General features: G+C 42.2%; 1 protein-coding gene across 1 annotated transcript in view; it reads left to right on the top strand.

Moving 5' to 3' along the window:
- efna5b (ephrin-A5b) overlaps positions 1-25,683 on the top strand; it is a 108,562-nt gene that overhangs the window by 70,148 nt on the left and 12,731 nt on the right. Inside the window, exon 2 of the mRNA XM_085368444.1 lies at positions 22,455-22,747. Coding sequence (XP_085224570.1) covers positions 22,455-22,747 — 293 coding nt within the window. The remainder of the gene's footprint in view (positions 1-22,454; positions 22,748-25,683) is intronic.

Raw genomic sequence — 25,683 nt, 5'->3', positions numbered from 1 at the left:
TGAGGATCTTTGGAGAGACCCTGAACTTCCTCAGTTGTCGTAGGTGATACAGGCGCTGCCTAGCCTTTTTGGTCTGGACCTGAATGTGGGCAGCCCATGTCAGGTCTGAGGAGATGTGGACACCAAGATACTTGAAGGACTGCACCCTCTCCACTGGAGCTCCATTGATGATAATGGGCTTGTAGTCTCTGTGCTGACCCCTTCTGAAGTCCACCACCAGCTCTTTGGTCTTGCTGACGTTCAGCTGGAGGTGGTTGTCCTGGCACCACGATGCCAGATTCTTCACTTCATCCATGTAGGCCGCCTCATCGTTGTTGGAGATGGCACCCAACACCACTGTGTCGTCAGCAAACTTCACAATGGTGTTGGAGCCATGGGTGGCCACACAGTCTGAAGTGTAGAGGGAGTAGAGCAGTGGCGAGAGGACACATCCCTGAGGTGCTCCTGTGTTGATGGTGATGCTGTTGGAGAAGCACCTGCCCACCCTCACCACCTGAGTTCTGCCAGTGAGGAAGTCCAACACCCATGCACACAGACGGCTGTTAAGTCCCAGATCCCTCAGCTTTGTGAACAGTCTGCAGGGCACTATTGTGTTAAACGCTGAACTGTAATCAACAAACAGCATTCGCACATAGTTACCCTGTTTCTTGTCCACGTGGCTGAGAGTGGTGTGTAGGACGTGGGCGATGGCATCCTCTGTGGATCTGTTGGATCTGTAGGCGAACTGCAGCGGATCTGTGGTGTCTGGGATGGAGGAGGAGATGATGTTCTTCAGCAGCCTCTCAAACACCTTCATTACTACCGAGGTCAGTGCAACTGGCCGGTAATCGTTCAGGGATGAGGGTTTGCTGTTCTTGGGCACAGGGATGATGGTGGATCTTTTGAAGCATGTGGGGACCACAGACTTCGCCAGGGACTCGTTGAAGATGTAAGTGAACACACCTGCTAGCTGGTCAGCACAGCAGCGCAGCAGACGGCCGGTGATGCCGTCTGTCCCCGCCGCTTTCCTTGTGTTCACTCTCCTCAGTGCCGCTCGGACGTCATGCTCCGCGATGCTGGTCACCGGTCTCTCGCTGATGACGTCACTGTCCTCGGTAGTCAGGCGGTAGATAGCATTAGCCGCCTGGCTAACCTCGAAACGGGCGTAGAACCGATTCAGCTCGTTGGTGAATGCAGAGTCGGCGTTGATCGGTGCAGTGTCCCTGGCTTTGTAGTCCGTAATGGTGCGTAGTCCGTGCCACATACTCCGTGTGTCGCCCTGGTGGAAGCGGGACTCCACACGTTCCCGGTACCGGCGTTTGGCATCTCTCACCGCGCGCCGCACGCCGTATGAGGCCGCTTTGTAGGCGCTCATATCGCCAGTGGCGAGACCCGCGTTGTAGGAGGCGGTCCTGGCGTTTACTGCAGTGCGGATCGATCTGTCCATCCACGGTTTCTGGTTTGGGAATGTGGTGACTCTCGCAGTGGGGATAATCTCCTCCGCTAGCATATTGACAAAGCATACTGCTACTTCCGTAAACTCGTTGATGTCGACTGCGCATGCTCTGAACATGTCCCAGTCTACGTCGTTGAGTGCGTCCTGTAGCGTAGCTTCTGATTGGGCAGTCCACCGTTTTACTTCCCTCTTGGTCACGTCTTCCCTCCGTATGCTTTGTTTATACTGGGGAATGAGGAAGATGGCGTTGTGGTCAGACTTCCCAAAAGCCGGGTGTGAGACAGCTTTATAGCCCTGCTTGTATGGCGTGTAGCAGTGATCCAAAATCCGATCCCCTCTCGTTGGACACGAGACATGCTGGTAAAAGTTTGGCATGACTTGTCTGAGGTTCGCTTTGTTAAAGTCTCCTGCTACAATGAGGGCTGCGCCCGGGTCCTTGTTTTGAAGCGAGCTCAGCACAGAGTTATAATAACTCTGAAGAGGTTCCTCTGGTCTGAAAGGGCCTGTTGCCACATGATATTAGCACTATACACTCAGGATATATAGTACTTAATCAAAATACTTTTAATGAATGTAGCCCTGTGATGGACTGGCGACTTGTCCATGGTGTACGCTGCCTGTCACCTAATGACAGTTGGGATAGCCTGCAGCCATCCTGTGACCCTGAATTAGATAAGCGGAAGAAATTGTATGGCTTAATGGATGGAAAGAACCGGTAATTGCCGTTTCTGTGTACTGCATGTGCATGAATTTCGTTATTAAGTTACACTTAATGTTAAATGGAACCACCTCCAGAAGGAAGCAAATGTCTTGATCCAGGATTTTTTTTTTTCTCCCCGCCCCCCTATAGCTGGAAGATATTTCATATTGCCCAGCATAATTTTCAACATAATGTTGGCTGGCAGCAAGTTCAACTGCTGACAATACAAGACCAGTGATGAAAATGTCAGATGTAGTTTGTTAATTATCGGGTTATCCAAGATGAGCTCAGTATCATGGGAAGGCAATTAAACAGGGGCACGTCTGTCAGCAAAGTCTAACATTTGCTTGAACAAGAGGAGAAATTTAGTGGACACTAAGGTTAAAATAAACTTTGCCAGACGTTTGTCTGGATCGTGAGAGCGGCAGAATAGTAGGAGGACATGTAGCCTGATACAACGACAGGCAGAAACTGTGATGGAGTGGTAAGGCAGAGCGGGAATAAAGGCGGTCTATGAGGAGAGAGGAACATTATAAGAGGGACAAAAGAAAAATGTATGTGTTATTTTGTGTGGTGAGCTGTTAAAGTAGAACACAAGGCTTTGCTCTTAGCTGTGGTTACGTTCCTGTTTGTCTGCACGCATGCATGCGTTCATATGCGATTGTCGTACGCTGTGCACACGCGCGCAACAACACTTTCGTTGTTTTTCTTTTAAATCTCCCGACATCAGACATTACACTCTCCGTCGTCTATGTTTATTTTTCCTTTGTACATCTTCATCCTGTTTGTGCTCCCCTGTGCCATCCATTTTAGAAATACTTTTAATCAGTGGTCATGCCATTAAAGCTTCACTCAGTGGAATACGAGAGAACTTCCTTCCTCGCCATTCGGGTAATGCTTTAGCTGCTTATCATGCTACCAAAAGAGTTTATTCTGTTTTTTTGTTGTTGTTTTTTAATTGGATCAATGTGAGGATTTAAAAAGAGATTTTAAAAAACAAAACAAATCCTTGCTGCTAGAGGAAAAGTGAATAAACCGTGCCAGAACAAACCACAGAGTGGAAAGGAGTCGTTTCTGAAGTGGAGACATGCTGTGGATTCGGCACATGGCATAGCGTCCTTGTTAATGTAGCATGTTGAAGAAAACACGGTAGAATGGAAAGTGTGTGTTTGCTAAATGTAAGTTCTATAGTTTTGCAATTCAGTTTATCTACTTCTTTTAATTGGATGATCAATTTGTGGGTGTTTTTGTCTGTACAAATTTTCCCTTCAGTCTCTGAATTTCAGGCTACAGGCTGAACTTTTTACTTAGTCTCAATTCTTTGACTGTCTTCCTCTCTCCCTGCCTCCATCCCTGAGTTAGTCTCTCTCCTAATGGGGGTTAAGTGTTCAGGGTAATTGCACCCCTAAATGGAGCCCTCACTACAGCTAGGAGGAAATTTTCACACCGTCGTCTGTCCTCTATTGTTTCAAAGCGAGCCTGTGGGAAATACAGAGGGCTACTTCACATCTCTGTCTTCACTCACGCACTCTCCCGTAACTTGAAGTTACGGGCACACTCGCTTGGATTTCCTGTATATCACTTTTCTGAAGCTGATGAGTATTTGTGAAATATTCAAAATCACATAAAGAGCTTTTTCATTATCGTTGTTTATAGTCCTTTGAGTGTGACCACGGGAGAGCAAATCTTCATAGCTGTAAGGTGTTCAAGGTGCAACATCAAACAACAGCCCATTCTTTCTGTCCTCTGTGTCTCTGTCTCCTGTTTCTTCGCTCTCATCTGTCATCCCTCCTGTGCTGCCAAAAGACAGCCAGAAGGCAGGGAATAGGAGCAGGGTAATAACAGGGAGGGAAGGAAGGAAGGGAAGATGGAAAGGGACACAGAAAGGGAAGCAGTGTGTAAAAATTGTGCAATAGATGGGAGCTCAGAAAAAAACACGTGAGGGTTTTTCATCTGCTGCACTGCTGTTTCCACAAATGCCGAATTATAGTAAACAGAACTTGATATATGATTAATATCAGTGATTTTCTTTCAGGTTGATTTAAGTTGTGGTCTGATCCAGAATTATAGCTCCCCTGTAGGTGTATGTGCAGCTTTTAGATGCTATAGGTATGTGTTATTTCTGTCCTCTCTTCTGTAGGTCTCTTATGAGTTTCTATTCACTACACTGCTTTTATACTGTGAAGTCATATAACGATTCTCAGGCAGAAGGCAGATTAAAAACTCTGCATGCCGATTTTGCATTTAAGAAGTTGTAACCATGGCTACTGTGTCCAGTGCTTGATGTAGAGTTTGTCATTTGCCAAAGTTTAACATGAAACTCTGCAAACATCTGCATGCAAACCGACTTTTGAGGATATGCAGAACTGTACACCGTACAAGTGGAGCGCTCCCCAAGTGCTAGATACTAAACTGTATAAGGGTCTGTAGGAAGTTTTTCTACAATATATCCTGTAGGATTCTTTCATTTTTTGTAAGGTTACACACGAATGTCTTTGTAAAATAGCTCGAACCAAATGCCTGGTTGTGCTTTTAGTGTTTTTATTTAGTCTTTTTGTTTTTGTTCACATACCTGAAGTGTGTTGCACCCCTGTAAAGAGATGCTGCAGTTATTGTTAGGCACGGGATCTCTTCCATCATTTACCCGCTGTTTCTTTTTCACTTGGTGCTTACTGCCATTCTGCTTTACTTTCTGTTGGTCTTCATTTGCCTTTGTTTTTTACTTCATCTCCTTCTTTCTCCACTCTAATTCTATTCATGAGAGGTGCACACTCCATCATTCTGTCTCCTTATATCTCTTTCTGTCCTCCTTTTTCTCTATACCTTTCTGCACCGGAGCAAGATGGAGGAAGAAGGGAAGAGAGAAGGGTGTGGGTTGGAGAGATGGACAGATTAGGTGAGAGTGATAAGCGATCGATCTCCAGGCCGAGCAGCCCAGGGAGAACCACTCCCATTGACCCCCCCATATCTCTGTTTCCCCTCACCTCCATATTCTTCTTTTATTCCGCGCTCCACTCATCTGCCCCTCTTCCCTCTCTTCTTTTCTTCCCAACCTTTGTTGCCTTCAAACCTGACAAGGGTTCATTAAGGATCCACTTTGTGTGTATAAGTGCATGTAAGTGTTTGCCTCCTTGTGTGTATGTGTGTGCACACTTATGCCTGTCTGCCTAGTTGATAAGTCATGAAGGATAGCTCCCTAAGGTGCCCCTAAAGAGCTTTTAGTGGCTTTCGATCACACGCGCACACATGCACACAAGTGAACGCAAACACAAACGGAGGCCTCAAAAGAGTTTTTCTTTTTCTCCAGCAAAAAGCACTTTGTTAGTGATTGTTGGACAGTGTGTCATACGTGTTGGTCCATATCTGCGTATTCATTTAGCTTTTGTTTCTCTTCTGCTAAAACACCACAGAGAAGGTCTCCTATCAACCCCCTTTCCCTTGTCACATCCGCCTCCCATCATCCCCATGTGCCTTTAGAATCTGCCCGCCACAGCATATTGCCCTAACGAGGTTGTCTATTGATCAAGTGATGCTCTTTGTTGTAGACACCTAAATGGACCTTCAGCCACTCTCGCCAGGCCTTTATGGGAGTTGTTATGGCTTTGGACTGATTACAATAGAAGCACTTAAGATGCTCAATGCCTGATGTTTTATGCAAGAGAAGGCTCAGCTTCAGAAGTATACATCTGCTACGTTACATCGTTCCCTGAGTGTATTTCAGCACGTTTTTTTTCTTCCTCTTACTGCCTGCTGGTGGCTGGCAATCACCTTTTTTTATATTCCCTTTGTGTGAATGTTGATGATTAAAATCTAAAGAGTTCAATCGAATATCCAAGCAATTTCTTAGTCCTGTCAATCACTGGCTTATATGTACATTTTAAAGTTACTGTGTATGCGGTTTATTTTTAATTTTCATGCTTGCGTGGTTGTGTACACGTATAGAAATTCAAATGTGTTGCCGTGCCCACCTGTGTGCTGCTTTAATTTGAGGCCAGCCAAGTGTGACTTGGAAGCATGTGGAAAATATTACACGCAATCCTTTTCACTCAATTCAGGTTTCACTCCCCTTACCGCCCCCTTTCACCCCTCCACCCATGCTTCAGCCTCCCGATAAATAAGCTTTTGAAGGCAATCATTTCCTCTGCTGTTTATTCATGATGCATCCACGTCAGACATTCCACAATTTTTCAGGCAATACTGTTCATTGTGTCAAGGCTGCTAATTTATGAAAGTGTCTGGGATGTTACATATGGGTCTGTCAGTATGCATCTGAAATGCCATCTGTAATATCACCCAGTGATTTTAACATCAGCCTTAAATTTTTTCTTATTTTGTGAAACACTGCTTGTGGTGCTACTCTGATCCAGTCACCTAGTGTGCTTAAATGAAATGTGCAAGTGCTTGCTGTAGTTTAACAGAAACCTCTCTCTCACACACACACACACACACACACACACACACACACACACACACACACAATATTAAACCCACCCCTGTCTACGCCTCAAGCTGCATGCTGATGGGCTGAACTGCAGAGATGGTCAATTAGATACTAACATATGATTTTCATTGTAATACCTCGATAATCTCCTTCCCTTTTCTTCTTTTGCCCAGTACCTTAAGACATCATCCCTCTTTTATGATCAGCATATTTCCTTTGCTAACACCCTTAATAATCTGTGAAATATTTTGTTCATTTTTCTTGATGGCAGTAAAGTTTTTCTTGGATCTTGAATCTTTTCTTTCATTTTCTTTATCTTGATCTGTCTTCTTCTCACTCCCAAAATATCTGCCAAATGCTTTGTTTCTTTCTGGAAAAAGAAGCAAAAGGTCAGCAGTATTTATGGGAATTCATGTTTTTATCTCATTCCACGAACACGCCTGACTTTTGAGTTGTGCTACAAGGAGAGGGACACAGTTACATCTGTTAACAGTTGTGTAATGTCAGAAACGGTAAAATATGTAGGTGAGGGCGTTGGTAAGGACTAGTATTTGAAATTATTAGTCTACGAACTGATCTTTAGCACCTGTGAGGGGATTCAGCCAACCATGCAAAGGCTACACTGCTGACTTCATATGGACCATTTCTTTGCACATACAGTATAAACACACTTGACTAATGCCTCAACTGGGACACCTCAGCCAGGCATGTGTGTGCCTGTGATGAAGGGGCCCCTGCTGTGCCATGATGGGTACATCAATACCAGACGGTTTAGGCTTTCGACACGCTAGTGTCAGAGTGTGGAGAGAGAGCAGCAGGTGAAGTGAGACAGAGAACATGGAGGTCAGGCAGAAGTGATAGTGCTGGACCATCTGCATGAATATTTCTGGCAAATGTATACCGCAATGTACTTTGAGAAGGTTGAAAAGTACGTTTGAAGAGAGTTATGTGAAAGAATACTAAAACAAAAATGCTAATTGTAAATAATCCAACATATGTACCAAATGCAGTACAACATATGGTCTTGCTTGTGGTTATTGTTAAATGATAATTGGACCCTCTTTATAATACTGATTGATAGTAATCTTATTTTATGAGGTCTTGCTGTAGTCAGCCGCAGCATGTGGTGGGTGTGCAGTATGCTGTGTTGAAGCAGGAGGCCCTGACAGCAGCTCAGGTCAGGGGATGAGATGGAGACAGCTGGAGAGGAGGGTACGCTCAGGGATGGATGGACGCAAAGATGGAAGGCATTCTCCAACTGCGCTAACTTTAGACCACACATGTCGCTAAACCTCTCGAAACCTGTCCACAGCATGTCACCACTTGCTTCCATAAACCCCCCTTTGTGTGTGTGTGTGTGTGTGTGTGTGTGTATGAGAGTGCCTATTTGTGGGACCATATACTGCGGACCATTTCTGTGTTTGCCTACGCCAACTAGAGTGCATAAATAAACAATACAAAGAGCACAAATGATTTCCTAGTACAGCCAATTCTGTGACTGTGTTGAAATTTCATTTTCTTCGCAAAAGCTTTATTGTTTCAATTTCCAGCTCTGAGGCGGGTTCAAAAGTTCATGAACTCGTGGCTGCGAGTGTGAAGAAGAAAGCAGCATGTGCCCACCAAGACATGACCTACAGACCTTGCTTTAGTGCTAAAACCTTCTGTCTTCTTCCAGAGGGGAAACTTGAGTAGCCCAATTACTTCAAATTAAGACCTAGATATGGTTTGGCAAAAATCAATCAGAATCTCTATTATCAGAAGACAGATTTGGGAAGAGTGTGTGTGTGTGTCTGCATATATGCGGTTGGGGATATAGAATGCTTTTGGCTGTATATGAATTAAGGTAAAGCTTAATTGCTTTTCCTCTTTCTCCTAAGTGGTTTGGATAAGGATTGTTCTTCCCTTATTTTGAAGCTGATCCAAATTTGAAACTGAAAAGCAAACAGAGGTTTTTATTACCACAGATATAACCAAAGAATTCACAGACACACGTACTGTGTGCATGCATACAGTAAGACCCCCGCCAATCATACGCAGTGCGCTTGTGTGCACAGTGTTTGCCTGGGCCCAGAATAAAGGCATAGTAAACATCTCTCAGCTTGTTCAACATGACACAAACTCTGTTAAACTGACAAAGTTCCTGGTCTTTTAAACGGAGCTAAGCTGGGATGTTGCTGTTCTTTCCAAAAAGAGGGAACACACTTGTTTTGTTCATTCAGGTCATTAGTGATACTTTCTAATTTCCTTAGTATATGGTGAAGTCACTTTAAGATATGAAATATTAACTTGCTAAAAAAACACAAACTGGAATGTGAAGCAAGACTGTGATAAATGTGATCATTACAGCAACGTAATCAACCGGACATAAAGATAGTTTTTACTAAAGCAATTCAAACATTTATTTCCGATTAAACTAGTTTTCTGCCAGATACGCCAAATATGCAATTGATCTGTGTGTGATAAAGTTAAATAGAAACCTAACCTGATCAAGGGCATAATGTAAGCCATTTATAAAGACAGCAATACAAAGGTAAACAAACTGGCTCTGAAAAATACAGTTTAAGGGAGTTATTTGTGCACACAGATTTCACGTACATGCTTGCATTCGCTTCTGTGTGTGTGTGAACGTCACGTCTATATTGCAAAGTGACCTTTGGTGCCCTATATAACACAGGCATTGCCCGCAATAAGACGTAGAGCCCAAGTACCCGACACACCACTTAACCCCCTGCCTGGGACCTTGACAGCTTCTCCGTGGGAGTCTGACCCTGAAGGTCCTACAAAATGCTTTGTTCACACCGAACACACACACACACACACACACACACACACACACACACACACACACACACACACACTGGTGCATTATACAGACTTACACTCTGCACATGCATGCACAGACATGTAGGAGCTAAAGAACCATATAGCTTTTAAACGGGCATGAGGAATTAGCGGAGAGGCCCATGTGTCAGCTCCCCACTGGCAAAAATCATTTGATGCCCCTGGAGTTACAGCTACAGTGTTGCTCAGAGCCTCGCTGTTATCTCTCTGCTTCTGTTAATGTCACCCTAAGTAAATGTTAGACATTAAAATATTTATTTGAATGTAAAAAATATGTGCTCCTCCATATTACTGAGCAGGATTTTTATATTAAATTGTCAGCATTTCTATAGATAGATTGTTTTAGGGTTTATACATATCTGTCAAACAGCAATCCAACATGCAACGAGAAGACAGCACCTAAGTCTCTTTGAAATATTAGCAATTTTCACCCCTTTTGCCGACTTTATACGCTCATACAATATATTCATGCATTCTTGTTTTCCAGCTGTTTAAAAAGAAAAATCCCTCTCATTTCTAGAAACAACAGCCCCTTGTTAGAAAACATGGCAGTGGTTGTTTTGTGCCGAGGCTGGTTATAAAGTACTTCCATCATCTCTCCATAACCATCTGCTCTTAAAACATTCTGCCTTTTTCAATCAGCAGATGTTCTGTAAATTACCTCCTCTAAACCATGCGCTGCCACATCAGCCACGTCTCCTGTCTGCCGGCTCTCCGGTTCAGTAATAGAGCCATAACACTTAGAATGTTGGTGAATTTCGATTGTTCTTAAAAGTTATAATTGAACTTGAAAGTTATCTGTCTGGGGAGAACGTAGCGCTGTGCAGTTCCTTATAATCTGATTGTGATCATTGCGATAGGCTTTCGCTGTTGAGATGAAAGTTTTGATTAACCCTTTGCGGACCCTGTATTCAAATTTTCAAACCTGATTTGGGCAGCCGTCAGGGGTGATAGCAATCGGAGAATATTGCTGTTTTCTTTTATCTGATTGATGTGTCAACACTTGGTGCCGAAGCTTTATTATGTAGACTACACTGTTACTCAGACAGGCGTTCACCGTCTAGACTGATGCAGATGATATTGGGGGCAAAACATGATACGATGTGACAAAACATGTCATCACATAACACAAGATGTTAGCACTGGTATTTATTCAGAGGATCCTTTATTACAGTGAAATAATACACTTTTTATTATGAGTCTCCCCGGGGGGGGAATGAATCAGAAACCTTGGCAGAGTTCAAACCTTCCTCTGTCTGCTGAGCAACAGCTGGGTACTGTTTAGACCTGGTACTGATTCTTGTATCGTAAGATTCCAGTGTTATACTACATTTCACTTCACAGACCTCTTGTATTGCCTCAAGACAGTAATTAGTGTAAAAATGAATGAATGGTTGATATATGCTCTCATTAAGTGAACAAGTTAATTCCATTCCATGTAATAGACCGCAGTATTTACAGTGAGTTCAAGTATGCAGAAGCTGGAGGGCAGAGATATAGATACTTAAAAAGAAAAGTGTGCGAGTGCAAACATTGTTTTCACAAATCCCAAAAAGCTTTGGTCATATAGTTTTAACTTGGCATGATCAGGGGCTTTGTGCTGAACAAAACACATTCAAGCGTGATTTTATCAGAACTAGTCTGCTCAGTGTAATATTATATGAAACTATCTGGGAGGTACCAAGACTGAAATCAAGAAATGATGAAGATCACTATTGATGGAAATGGAGTAAAGTAGTACCATGCCAGGGTACGTCCAAATGAAGTATGCACTTTAAAAACGTAATAATTTTGACTGTAATCTTTGCTTGGAATACAGTTGTTTATCTCTTTAAAGATAAAGCTACAATTTCATGGTACAAATCTAATTTATTTTGTAAACTTTTACATCAGTGACTAGTAGGTTTGAGATTTCTTTTTACTCGAGAAACAAAGTACTGTGTGATAGATTTCCTCAGGTAGCGTGACATTCATCTTCAACCATTTCTCATTAACCACTTGTCAATAGGGCAGCAAATGAACATTTATTTTCTGAATACTCTGGTTACAATTTAAATTTGAACCAAGCTGCTTTCTTTGAGCATGGATGAAGTAAATGTGGCTTTTTAGTAACTCGACGAATATAGTTTTGACTGTTTTTGGAATTAAAATGAAACACTTATGCATTCTGATTAATTTATTAGTTATGTCGCTAGTACCGTGTTGGACTTCCTATCACATTCAAAACGTCCTTAATTCCTTGTGGCGTAGATTCAACAAGGTCCTGAAACATTCCTCAGAGATTCTGGTCTACATTAACATAATAGCATTACACTGCTGTAGTGCATCTGTTTAAAGTTTTGGTGTGCTGTTTATTCTGCATAGCTCAGTTATAATGAGTGGTTATCTGAGCTGCTGTTGCCTTCCTATCGGCTCGAAACAGTCTGGCCATTCTCCTCTGACCTCTGATATCAACAACACATTTTTGCCCAGATAACTGCCTCTCACTAGATATTTTCTCTCTCCAGACATTTCTGAACATAACCCTGAAACCCTGAACATGCAGGAAAATCCCAGAAGATCTCCCGTTTCTGAAATACTTAACATACAACCATATCACATTCAAAGCCACTTAAAGTCAAGTTTCTTTTCCATTCTGATGTTAGGTTTGAACTTTAGGTCATCTTGATTGTGACATGTCTAAGTGCACTGAGTTGCTGCCGTGGGATTTGCTGATTAGGTAGTTAGATTAATGAGAGGTTGAACAGGTGTACCTAATGTAGCGGCTTGTGAATGTGTATTTGCTAGAGTCCTCTCGTTAAGTATGAGGAATTCCCAAAGGAAGGGATCAACAAGGTTTTCACATGACATCAATGATGTATAGACGGGCACAACTATAGCTACAGTCTGTCAGTAAAGCAATTACATAGCTCAGATAAACACAAGAGTTCACATTTGGCTTCCCATAGCTCCGTTTTTAAGTGTTACATACCTAACTTATCCTAATCACAGAAGGCTTGGCACACACTCTTTCCGTGCATGTACCCACTCTATCTCTCACACACACAAACAGTATATTGTTAGTGGTTTGTGAACTGCAAAAGAGGTGCAGGTTTTATGAAAGTGGTGACATTATAACATACGGTCAGAGCTCCATGGCAACCTACTGTGAAGGTCAGCCTCTGTGTGTGCATTTAGTGCATAGATATACAGTATATGGGGATGTCAGTGGGTGTGTGTGTACATGATCAGTCCTACAGGTGAAAATATTGTCGAACAAGCATGAAGCAGCACACACTCGACGATTCTTCTTTTTTAATCCGTGATTCTGATTTCATCTGTCCACATATTTATCTCCTTTTCTTTTCATCCCTCCCTTCCCTCTATCTTTTGGAGCTTTCAAACCTTAATACATGCCTTTCTTCTTTTTCCTTCCTCCCACTCTGAATCTCTTCTACTTATCACTCAATGTGATTCCATGATTTTTCTTTTTTGTCCATCTTTGCCCTTTCTGCCAGTTTTCCCACTCACTCCACTCCTCCATCTATCTGCTGATCATTTGTCCTGAGAAACAGAGTAAGGAGGGCTTATAGAACAAGTACTGGAGTGGGCTGATATTCTGCTTTTCCAATGTGCCATAAAAAGGTGGATGAAAGTCAAAAGAAAGGTGGGGGAGAACAGATGTACTTGCCTTTTTAGACAGGAGAAATCTACTGAACAAAAGCCCTCTCTGTTCTCCATTACTCCCTCTCTAGCTTGTTTAATGGGGTTTTTTTTAATTGTTGTTTTTTTTTTTTAAACACAAAACAGGAAATAGTTTCCCCTCCTTAAATGTCAATGAGAAATAATTTTAATCAATAACAGAAATATCTGTTTAAAAAACAGAGCAGGGCCATTACTAAAGTCATTGTCTCTAAGTCTCTTGTTCCCATAACATTTGCAGAAACCTTTTTAGTGGCATTGCAGCAAACATGAGGAGACCAATCTTAATTCTCTATGTAAGTCGTGCAGCATTTTCTACATGAATTATTGTGGACTGTAATTATGAAGTTCAAATAGACAAGGTTTTTGTCTTACTGTACAAAAGGTCATATACAAAAGCTGAGCCCAGTGCAGGCAAACAGTCCCAGTTATGTCCAAGCTATTATCTCAAACCAGTGAAACAAGGTGGAGGCAAACCCTAAGAGAAAATGCTAGTTTGCTACCATCAACCACAAGCATTTACAGGTTTCACAGATGGCTTTACTCAACATGATGTTGTTCACTGAAATAAATATATAACATTTTTCTTCTCAGGTTTGTACTTGATAACATGCTACAGTACAAGTACTCTTGTACACAATATTTAATGAATCAAAGCTAACTGTATTCTTATCAAGGAACTCATTTCTAACCTAATAGACCTAATCAACATGTCTGATAAAGACTGACATTGGCTATGTGCTTGTTTACTTAACAACCAGGGTGCTAAGCATATTGCGTGATGTGATGGTGCATAATACACTCAGCAGTTGCACCATACTCCTATTTTTTTTTTAAGCCTACGCTGATGTTCTGATCTGTCTGTTTTTCCACCAAAACCCCATTCGCCTTGTTGGAGTAATCTCAACACTTATGTGACTGATTTTATTTGATGGCACTCCCTTTTCATCTGACCCGATAAGCTGACAACCTGGCATGGCTTTTAGCTGAGTGGAGCTAGTGTTGCACACACGGGTGTAAAATTTCTCTTACTACTGTTTTGCAAGTTCTGCTGTATTGTTTCTGTTGTGTTACTGTAACGTTCCCGGAAGATACTGTAATGTAATGAAAAGTGAAAAATGAACCACATGGGAATATCCCCTTTAAGCTGTGTTCCTGGATGTTAAAGGAGGATTAATTAAGGTAACTTTTTTCCCTTTTAAGAAATAAAGGGTACGCTAACTCATGATCTAGAGGATAAACATTTGGGAATATTTTCTTTATATCCCCAAAGTCTGCTCTCTGGTTCACTCCAACTTATGCTGTCCCAGATGAAACAACATCTATAAGCAAGGAAACATATGGCAGCATTCTCTTAAAGTCCCAAATGTTCTCAGTGTGAACATAAAATAACCAAAATAGGAGATCCTCCCCACCCAAAGTGATACTGGGAACTATTTCATCACTAAAACAGCAGTTTTTTTCTAGGCGTGTTCTGTGGCAGTTTGGGATATTTGTCACCTTTAGATCATATAATGTCCCCAATATCCCCCCTGTGTTATTTCCTACAATTATGAGAATAGGTAAAGTAGATACATAAAGAAATTTTAAATAAAGAAGCAACTTCTTTTCTTTTAATTTAACCACATTTTGCCTCATTCAAAGAGACGTTTTAGATACGTTCGTGACCTACACAGGAGACATTACTCAAGCACCCGAGCAGTGTATTGTGAGTACAGCGCTCCTTTGTTAGCATCATCATTTTCAGTCCAGCGACTGTTTCATCTGCATTGATGAGACCATTTTAGTTCCATTTAAGGTTTGTACCAGTGACATTATGCAATGTCGACTACTGTACACAAATGAAAGCATGCACCTGGGAATGTTTTCTGTGTTTACACGTGCATAATAGCCTACCTATCAAACTGTTTAGTTATGTCACTTACAAAGCATTAATTGCTGCAGACACATGGCGACTTTAAGTGTTTGTGTTTATCTAGCCTCTTAGAACCTATCGAGAGCGAGCTAGCCAGACAGCCTGACCAAGTTTTTATCTCCATCCCTATTTGTACAGGATGCCCTTCTCTCCCTCGCTCCTTCTCTCACTCACATCAGGAAGATGGGTTACACGGCTCAAAGCCGTTTCATTGCCACTGTTCTGTCTCAGCTGCCAAATACCCTGTCACTATAAAACAATGACCAATGATTAATGGCCAACACATTTCACCACTCAATGATACATGGCCATTAATTGATAGCAACTGCCCATGTGTGACCATGAATAAGCCCACATGCATCTACAGGCAAGCACACACTCCACTCTGGACCCAGTAAACATGTCAAAGTATACAGTATTTACAAAGGGATTGAAGTGGGCTTGGGGCAGCAGTGATTCAGAAAAATGACCCCAGGGTCTGACAGGATGTTGGGGGATGTGCCATTTTTCCCTGACTCCCTTGGTGATGAGGAGAGACATAAAGAAATCCTTTTACACACAGACAGATATACACAGGCCCACATAGACATATTCAGCCATTCGCTCACACATATCGCTTTTACACATCAGTGTTACACATCCATAAAAACGGCTGTTTGGCAGAGGAGTGAGTAGATGAGCTCAGAGGAAGTATCTGTCTGTCTTTTTTTTCTTCTTCTCCCCCCTCTGTTTTGGACTCGAGCAGCAGCATGCTGATGCAGACTACATCAAACACTTACTGGAGCCCTACATCTTGCTGTTTCACTCAGCACCAAGAGCAGAACAAGAACTTGTCTGTCACTGCTCTTAATTCATTGTCTCCCTGGGGCAAAATGACTGCTGACAGACATAAATGGCAGAAATGAATATTGTAAGATCACAGTCAAGGGGTGGTAGGGGTTGAGGTGGGCGGGAGGGGAAAAAGAGTGAGGAAGTAAAGGACAGGGAGATGAAGAGGGAGAAAAGACTCGGAGAGGCGAACGAATGAAACTACGTGGGAGTGGGAAAGGTGACGAAAAGCATGGGCACGTCCCTCACTGCTGACAGTCGGTATATTATATTGGGCTGACCACCTGCTCTGAGCCTGAAGTACACCGTCCATAAAGCTCCAGCAGATGGACACAATAAAATGCACCATGACCAGCAGCTATGCACTTCTGTGTGTGTGGATGTGTTTGCACATTATAGTCGATATCTAGCATGAACACATAAAAACATGCCTGCATTCATAGACACCTGTCCCGCAGGCATACCAGTAATATATGATATTCTATAGGTCTGATGACACTGTGTCTCATCCTCTAACCCCTCCCAGCGTTGTAAACCTATCGACCAGTTAGTGAGCGAGGAATGCGGCTGTCAGCTCATGCAACAAGTTGACATTTCTCGCATGTTCTGACTTCACTGCGCCCCTCTCCAACTTCATAGCCATCTCTGTACTTCTTCAGTAGTATTTTGGGATTTGAATCTCTCATCAATGTGCCCTTTTTATAGCTGTGGTCATTTCTCTAAGGAAAATGACAACTTTGCTGCAAAGTTGTCAAATGGGGCAAAAAAAAACCCCATAACTGCCAGAAAATGCAGGGCGATGTGTAATTATTGTATTGTATATCGTCCAAATGTCCATGTATTCCTAGGTTTTTGCTCGGCAACATTATTGTATTTTGCATATAATACATTCTTACTAAATAACCCCAGTTACAGAGGGTTGTCAATGCCCAGTTTATGTGTTAACCTGCTGGAGAAATAATTTTAGGACTTGTAAAATGTGCAACCAAGAAAGCTGCATTGTCATCCTTTGCCAGTTTCTCAGACACAAAGAAAAATGCTTTCCATCTCAAGGTCCCAAACTGCTAACATAGCAGTCAAGATGACTGTCGAGCACAGATACTGGATTCAGTTATCAGTTCTTCACCCCTCTCCCCATTACACTGCTTTGCCATCAGTAATAAGAAGGTGAATATCTGGCTGGAAAGGCTAAATCCCTTTCTAACAGCTGTTATCAACAAGAATGATGAGCAGCAGCCGCTTTCCTCTTTCCCTTTACGTCTTTCTGTCTGCCAGTACTGCCTTTCTTCTCCTCCTTTCATCTTCAGACCCACACCAAACATCTGCAATTAGACAAGTGTGAAAACTATATCTTGAAGTGTTTGTTTTGTGTGTTTGGAACATATGTGTTGAATGGCCCTCCAAAGGCTTTTGCATGTATTCCCTAGCCGGGTTCAGTCAGAGTTCATCTTCTCTTGGCTAAACAGATTCTCCCTCTGGATCAAAATCAACAAATTATATTTCACTTTAGGAGGACATACATAACCCCACCCGCACCCTCACGCACACACACTAATACATGTAAGCACACACACACACACACACACACACACACACACACGGTCAACGGGATGCAGAGAAAAGTTGAGGGAAAAACAATAAAAGACTTGCCTTTTAAGGTCCCAGTGCATTTCTAGTTTCTAGGTTACTGTGATTTGATTTATCAAGCAACGGAACATTGCCTGAGGATATTGAATTGAAAATATATCAGATGTTTGAATTTCAACAGGGAGTGTTGAAATAATGTAAATAGATCTGATTTGGGGTCATGAGCAGGACTGGGCAAAGCGAGAAACTCAGGCAGGCGGAAAAAATCAAGAAAGAAGGGGATGTGAGCGAGAAAATACATTTCAAAACTGGGGGAAGAGAAGAAGAGACAAACAGAGATGATCTTTTGTACTGAGGTAGATGGGGCTTTGGCTTTGTAATACATGCAGCTGTCAGCAGTGTCTAATCTTAGCATTTCTTGTTAAAGTCTGTGCAGGTAAAAAAAAAAAGAAAAGAAAAGAAAGATGAAGCAGAATTGTTCCAGGGATTTCTTTCTACATAAAATGTTAACACTATTTTTGCCTCCTTGTGTTCATCGGTGTTGTCATGATCATTTTTACGTGACACCAGTGGCAGTCTCTCTTTGTCAGCACATGTTGGGATGCACGTTATTGCTGCGTCTTCACCCTTTACGTCTTGGAAAAAAACAAAAAGAAAAGAAAAGCGAAGAGCACGTTTTAGAGCATATTTTCTCATAATACAGAAGCAAAGCATTAACATAGAATGATCGTACCTCTCTGATACGCTGTGTTAGTCATGAAGCAGCCTCTGCTTTCGGGTCACACCTCTGAGCAGTAGTATTTAGAGTACTGCTCTGCCATGCAGTCTCCTCTTTCTACTGGATCTCACTTATTCAACTGGTTAGATGGTTTGGATTACTCTCACTCTGCCTGCCACTGAGCTCTTGCTCTCCTCCTCTGCCTTTCTCTTTCGCTCAGGTTATCTATCTCTCCCTGTCCTTCTTGCTTTCTGTCTGCAGCTACCGATGCACAGCTCAGAGAAGTGCCTCACGAGAGCGCATAGGCCTACAGCATGCGCAGGACCTGTGTGTGTGTGTGTGTGTGTGTGTACGTATTTGTGTGTATGTTTGTCTCTCTGCGAGTGTGAATGCGCCCGAGTGTATGCACAGCAATGTCACTGGGCTGTGTAATTGAAATGGAAATGAGACAATCAGCAACTGCAGTGGTTTGCCACCTTACCCTGAATTCACTTCACTGTTCCAGCTCTCTGCATGTGCAAGTGTCTCTATGTGTGTGTGTGTGTGTGTGTGTGTGCTGACAATACTTGCCCCTTCAGTTTTAACCCAAAGGGCCTGAGGAGGCGGTGTGAAAATGTAATCAGTTGGCAATAAAGATTATCCCTCACACTCTCTCTCTCTCCCTCTCACACTCACACACACACACGGACACACACACACAGACACACACACTCATGCTCTGTGTCCAGCTGATTTTCCTCGCTTTGTGTTGTGACCCACAGCTCGCTGGGACAGCTGTGGCATAACAAAGACATGTAATTATCACCATTTGACAATTAGCCTGCTATCCAAATTTGCTCCTTAATTACCTAGCCATTTTACTGCTGGAAGGCTTCCGCTGCCGTTCTGTGCCGCTACAGTTTCTCAGAAGAACGGAAAAGATTACAGCTCATGACGCTGCCAGAAGTTTGTTCTAAAATACAGGGAAGCGTCTCTGGTGGCTGGGTGGAGTAAATGTTTAGCATTAATAAACGGTCTTCAAAGTGCTTTTCGGTGCGTTTCCCATTCACACGCTCACACACAAATGACAGCAGAGTGTTTACCTGCAACTGGAAACAACTCAGGGTTTAGATTCTTGTGAATGTGGAGGAGCTGGAGATTGAACCAAAACACCACTCTTTCAATTTCAGAGTACTTGCTGAATACTTTACAAGATGCACGTTTATCTTACATTTAAAGACAAAATCATGCATTTTAATTGGATCATTTAATGATCCTTTTGCACATTCTTTTTTATATTTGAGTGTAGCAGAACTGGTTTTTATCATTGATAAATCTCTTAATTTGTTATGACAGATGGCTGAAAAATTCTATACCCTCCACACATTATATCCCTGACTTACATATGCAGAAAAACCTGTAAATTAGTTGGCTTGCCCTTCTGCTCATATTTTGCTCTTCTTGATTTTTTTCTTTTTGGTTATGCCTGTCACTCTTCTGGAATCTAATGAAGCACTGCTTTAAATTTACATTACATTTGAGCAACATCTTGGCGCTTCTTCATCCAACATACAGACCGATGTACGCTTGGGGAAAACGTCCAAAACATTGCATGATAATGAACAAAGCAGAACTGACTTTTCTAAAAGTTCGTAAGGAAAATGAACACTTTTTACAAAAAATCCATGAAGCTACATCTTGATGAGTCCTTCCCTGAATGGTGATGGAGGTTTTAGAGATTTGACTGCTCACACAATCATGCCATGCACATGCAGCTTTTGTAAAATCTCCTTTAATGATGAATGCATGCTTGAGTAACTCCTGCAAAGATGTGGATTCACCAGGAGCCTGGCAGTGCTATCTGCTGCGTTCAGTCTTGCTGTCTCTTCTTTGTATTCTCTCACCCTCTTTTGGAACCAGGTCCTTTCTGTCTCTGCCTCCCTGTCTGTTTCTCACACTCGGTCTCTTTCTCACTCGGTGCCATTAGCAGCTTCTGGCTGTCTCACTGCTGTTCCTTTGCCAATGTGCCAGGGTGCTCGCTCATCTGATAACACACACCTAATGTATGTGTGTGCCTGTTTCTAATGGGTGTGCATGTGTGTGAGGGTTTGTACTAGTTTTGTGCTTGTTTCATATACATGTGTGTGTGTGTGTGTGTGTGTGTGTGGGTGTATATGTGGGTGGGTGGGTGTGTGACTGAGTAGGTTACATGTTACAAATGCCTGTCCTGTCCCTTTTTATGTGCTCACTCACCCAAACATCCTCTGCTTCATTTGCAGTCAGGGCCACAAGCCACTATTCTGACTGCTGAGGCAGGGAGAGAAGGGCAGCTGAAACATCACACACACACACAGGCACACGCACGCATACAGGCTCCCTCTCTAACACTCTTTCTCGCTCCTGCTCACACCCTCGCAGAATGTACACATACACATAAGCTGGGAGGAGCGACCGGGAGAATTTGACCATTAACGCAGTGACATTTTAAAGCAGCGCGAGAGATGCATGGCTCTTCCTGGACCTCCACAGACATGTTTTAAATGAAATGTTACAGATGAGTTGCTCTATGCCTTGGTTGTAAACACCCTCATGCTGATATTTACCCTACTCGGGTAAACACAGAAGAACAGCATTTCATGCTAGCTCATGCTCAAATATACACACGTGCACACAAATATTCCGCGCAGAGCCAGAGGACACACATGATCGCGGTAATGAGAAATGGCTTGGTTCAGTTTTGTTGCTCAATCGTAGCAATAATTGTTCCATTACACCAACATGAAGAAAGTAACAACTAAAAGGCCCCAAAACCAGATTTTTTGCTAAAATGGCTATTTGATCTTCAGTATCAGGCGCCTGGTTTTCATTGTGATTGTTATTCTCTGCAGAGTGACCAGATAAACTGCAGACTGATGCGAGCCAAGCAGGATTTCAATACATGTGTTTGATTATAGGAGCTTCAATCTTTAGAGGCAGAACAATAGAGCTGGAGTTTTCGAAATGAGAAATCAAATAAGTGGTAGGAAAGAGAGTGAAAGCACGGTTTCAGCATCCTTTAAAGGCAGTATTATGGTATTTTACACCATGAGTTAGAATTTTTTTTGTCATTAATTTGACCTTGTTCTTTCTAACTGCCTATTCGCCATATACAAAGAGACATGCAGTTTTTGTTTCTTTAGAAATACGCAATACTTAATGGACATGAAAAGAAAATACTGAATGAGAAAAGGTCACTATGCTGCTTTGGTGCCTTAAATCTAAGCCTAAAAATTCTTATATAAAATGAATTTGTCCTGTCGTACGCTTCTTGCCTGTTGTGGGGGTTGAAGAGTTCTTCCCATAGACAGCAGATGCGATTTTTTTAATTATAAGTTTGATCCAAACTCTTGTAAGGTTGTGCTCCCACGACATTTAACCAGGGCCTCGCCTCACGCCACCTGGTTTCTCTGTGAAGCGAGTCAGTCACGCCAGCTGCGTAGGAATTGTCAACTCTGCGGTTCACATTATCACTCTTGTTCTGCTTCAAGTGTGTGCGTGTGCCTAATTGGGGCATCCCTAGCAAGCTTACAGGTGTTTGGCATTTTCTCTCCAAACCCCCTCGTGACCCAGAGGTTAGGGTCACTCCACCCTGGGTCAACGAGAGCACTCGCAATGCAGAAAATGCTCTCTGATTTTGGAGGATGTGAAAATTCCACAAATAAGAGGGCTGCGTGTTGGGCAGCAGAGACTGTGGTGAGATTGTGTGCATGTTAGTGCTAGCCTGTGACAATGTGTGGCCTTTTGATGAATCTCCCTGTATGTATTGAAGCCCTCTGACCCTGCGTGGCCTGTTCTAGATCATTGCTGCTGTAAAAATGCCTCACTGCACAGCCCTCAGAGACAGTCTGGCCCTGTATTTTTCCAATCACTGACATTTACTGGCTGAACCATCCTGCCATCCTATATCTCTGTGACCATTTCTACTCTACTTTTTTTTTTTACTGTACAAAAATCCTCAAGCAAATGTATTTTTTTTTTGTTCCAACTCTGAGGAAAACTGTTTGAGGAAAGATGTTTACAGGGAGAGTTGGATACTTCATTTTGCTACCATTCAGAAGGCATATGCACAAGTAAATATTTGTTACAGAGAGAGATTTATAGATAAACCAACCCACTTAGATTTATTGATGCTAGAGGATGAGAGTGTTGGCGCATGCAAATTTTCACCAAATACTGAAAGAGTGCTGCGAGATGTAGCGTGTTCACATAAATCATTCAAAACTAGGTTTGCATTGAAAATAATTTTGAAGGTTAACCCTTTTCTGCCTCCTTCTTTTTTTTCCCAACCAGGTTCCACCGTGGGGATTACCACATCGATGTGTGCATAAACGACTACCTTGACGTCTACTGTCCTCACTATGAAGACACAGTGCCTGAGGAACGGACAGAGCGCTACGTCCTCTACATGGTCAACTATGATGGCTATAGCACGTGTGACCACACCTCCAAAGGCTTTAAACGCTGGGAATGCAACAGGCCGCACTCTCCGAACGGGCCACTTAAGTTTTCAGAGAAGTTCCAGCTCTTCACTCCCTTCTCCTTGGGCTTTGAGTTCAGACCGGGCAGAGAATACTATTACATCTGTGAGTACCTGCTCTGAATGAGTATATGCTGTGCATTACATCTACAATACACTGTAGAAGAAACAGCAGTGAAATAACAAGAAATGGCACTACTAATACAAGATTTAGGCTGTTTTACATATTAATGTCGCATTAATAATAATACTGTGCTGTCGTGTGATACTTCCAAAAGCTGTTATTTTCAAAAAACAAAAAAACCAACCCAAGCATCCACAGAAAAAATACGAATCCCAAAAAATGTAATTCAACAGGAATAACATACCTGGAAGGCCCTTTCCTGACCCACTGTTTATCTACTACTACAACAGCACGAGAGAGCCGCTATTTCCCAACTATGTTTTCTCAATTTTGCTGCAGAGCTTTGAGGGTGGCATTACAGTGATCCGAGTAGATGCTTTCATGCTCTGCTTTCAGCTAAGCTTTTCACACTGCTCTCGTCAACCACAGAAAACTCTTCCCTAAAATGGCAATGGAATTCATAGGGGAGTTAAATTGAGACAGTCTGAAAGTTATAGCTCTCTTCTCCTGCTTCACAATACTGTATCTTTCAAAAAGGAGTGCCCTGCTCTCTGTATTATATTATTCTTCTGTGTAGCTTGTGTTCGATGTTAAGTTGTCTGCTTCTTGGCATAAGAACTGAGCCTAACTGACTTCATCTGAAGTTGAGGCCCCTGGGAAATGAGCTTTTATCAAAGTAAGGTAATAGGGGAACTGAATGGCACGAGTCCTTCCTCTACAGTAATATATGCACATGGACAGAACATGAGTTATATACTCGTATAGTCACTTTTCTTGGTTAAAGAAAGGTTAAAAAAGAGGTTTCTGTAATTGTCAGCCTGTGGCTTAAATGGAGCTCAGCGCAGCTGTCACAATCCCATGTCCTTTTGTTTTCATCTCCCAAAGATGACTCAGGAGCACAGCTGAACTCTAAACCTGCCATTTCTATACCTGTTTTCTAAATTGGCAGGCTTTTATGAAGCAGTTAACCCGACAGCTAACCGACACTTGTGTGCTTTATTCCTTTCACGTGTTTCCTCTTAGGGACTGGAGTAAAAAGAAAAGAAGAAAGGGAGGGAGGGGGAAAAACAACATAACTGTATCTCACTAATGTTTGCTATTGTTTTCGTGCTAAATAGGTGCTGTCAATCTCAAGCTTGTCTATGAAATAATCTTTCCCCGAAGCCTTTCAACAATCAGGTTTTTGGCCATTTATCTGTTAAAAGTAACCAGATTTTCCTTTTCTTTTATAGCCAGTTCACACTGACACAAAATAAATCAGGAGGGAGGGGGGGTCTCCAGACTTGGGAGAGTTGATAGGGGTTAGTGTAGGGTTATAAAATTCATCCACTCCCTCAAGTCTCTTTTTGCAATTTTTTTCCCCATTTCTGTTGAGAGATGCTTGTCCTAAGGGCTGGATTAAATTACACTGCCACCGACAGGGCTTCCATGGAACACATCCATTCTGCTATAGCACGCCATATTTTGTTTAGTGGCCCGCGGCTTCATTGGCTATTGAATGATTTCAGCGTATATACTCACTGGCTAGTGTGGCGGATATTAAAGTCATCTACCATGAAGTCATCTGACATGTGATTTCCCACTGTCATTGTATTCAGCCTGAATGTCCACAGGAAGCAGGGGAGATGGCTGCTAATGGATTGGACAGTCTCTTTAGGAGACGGGATGTAAAGCTGAAGAAGGGATATGGAGAGAGGGAGAGCTAGTCACATTTTTACATCTTTACAATTCATCTGTGGCAGCTTCTGTCATCATCATCATCATCATCATCATCATCAGTGTGATCACCGAATCTTCTTAATACACCAGCGCGACAAAAAATGCAACCTTTTCAGATATTCAATTGTAGTAAAAAAATACAAATTTCTAACGCAGGAAAAACTAAAGTGGCAAAATTAAATCGTAACAGTATAACTTAATCGCTGCAATGTTCCCAGGGATTGCATTTTTACCTTAACATACAGTTTTTCCCTTTCTAATACTGAATAAAATACTAAATGCTGCAGTAACTGGGAGTCTCTTTTCTTGTTTGCACATCAGCACCAGGGCATCAGCTGCAATATTTTACAGGCACCTTGAAGTGAAGTCAGCTTTTCAGGCAGATTTCCCTCATGTGCTGTATGCTCGCAAGCCGAGTCTTTATTCAAAAACACTGAACTTTGTCCAGATGCTGGCTGGGTTTTGCCTGCCGTGTGTTTTACAGATAATCCTCTAACTCCATTCAAACGTATGGAGAAAATATTTATTTTCACTTTAACCCTCTGTGTCTAATATTTGGCAAAGTGACACAAATAAGCAATAAAAATAAGCAGGTTTTTTTTTAGCTTCAATTCCCTGTGTTACAAACATACCTATCAGCTTATTGGCTGTTTAGACTAATGTGTTTACAAAACCTTTTTGCAATCTAAACAGGAAGAAACACATCCATCCTCCTTAAACCAATCTTGCTTGCAGATGGAGTGTTTGCTCACATTTCGGGAACTACATTGCAAAAATATCCAGTGAATGTGCACTTAAATCTAATAAATAAACCTGGTTTTCTTGGGTTTGTTGTGTTTTAAGTAAACACCTGAAAACATGCATATTCTCAACCATCTTTCCTTCTCACCTTTTCATGAATGGGAATCTTTGAGCACATTCAGTGTGCCTGCCATTTTCACATGAAATCACAAATACTCTTGTATGGTGTGCAGATAAATTCTAGCGCTAGTGTGGATATAACATAACATTTCAGTTTTACAGCTGTTGTTTATTATCATTTATTAATCTCAGTTAGGGCTTACTATGTTGCGCTAAACCCTAGAATGGAAAAAATGGGTTAGTGGACCATGAGCCTGACAAGATGGCATTATTTCTGTAGCAAAGATTGAGTTGGCCAAGAAAGTTGGAGTTTTAATAGCGTTTAGTGCAGCGTTTTC

This window comes from Diplotaxodon limnothrissa, linkage group LG12 (assembly GCF_057381915.1).
Source record: "Diplotaxodon limnothrissa isolate DT_005_m linkage group LG12, D_limnothrissa_male_GT1.1, whole genome shotgun sequence".
In the NCBI taxonomy this organism is placed as follows: Eukaryota; Metazoa; Chordata; class Actinopteri; order Cichliformes; family Cichlidae; genus Diplotaxodon; species Diplotaxodon limnothrissa.
This window is presented reverse-complemented; position numbering and strand designations above follow the sequence as displayed.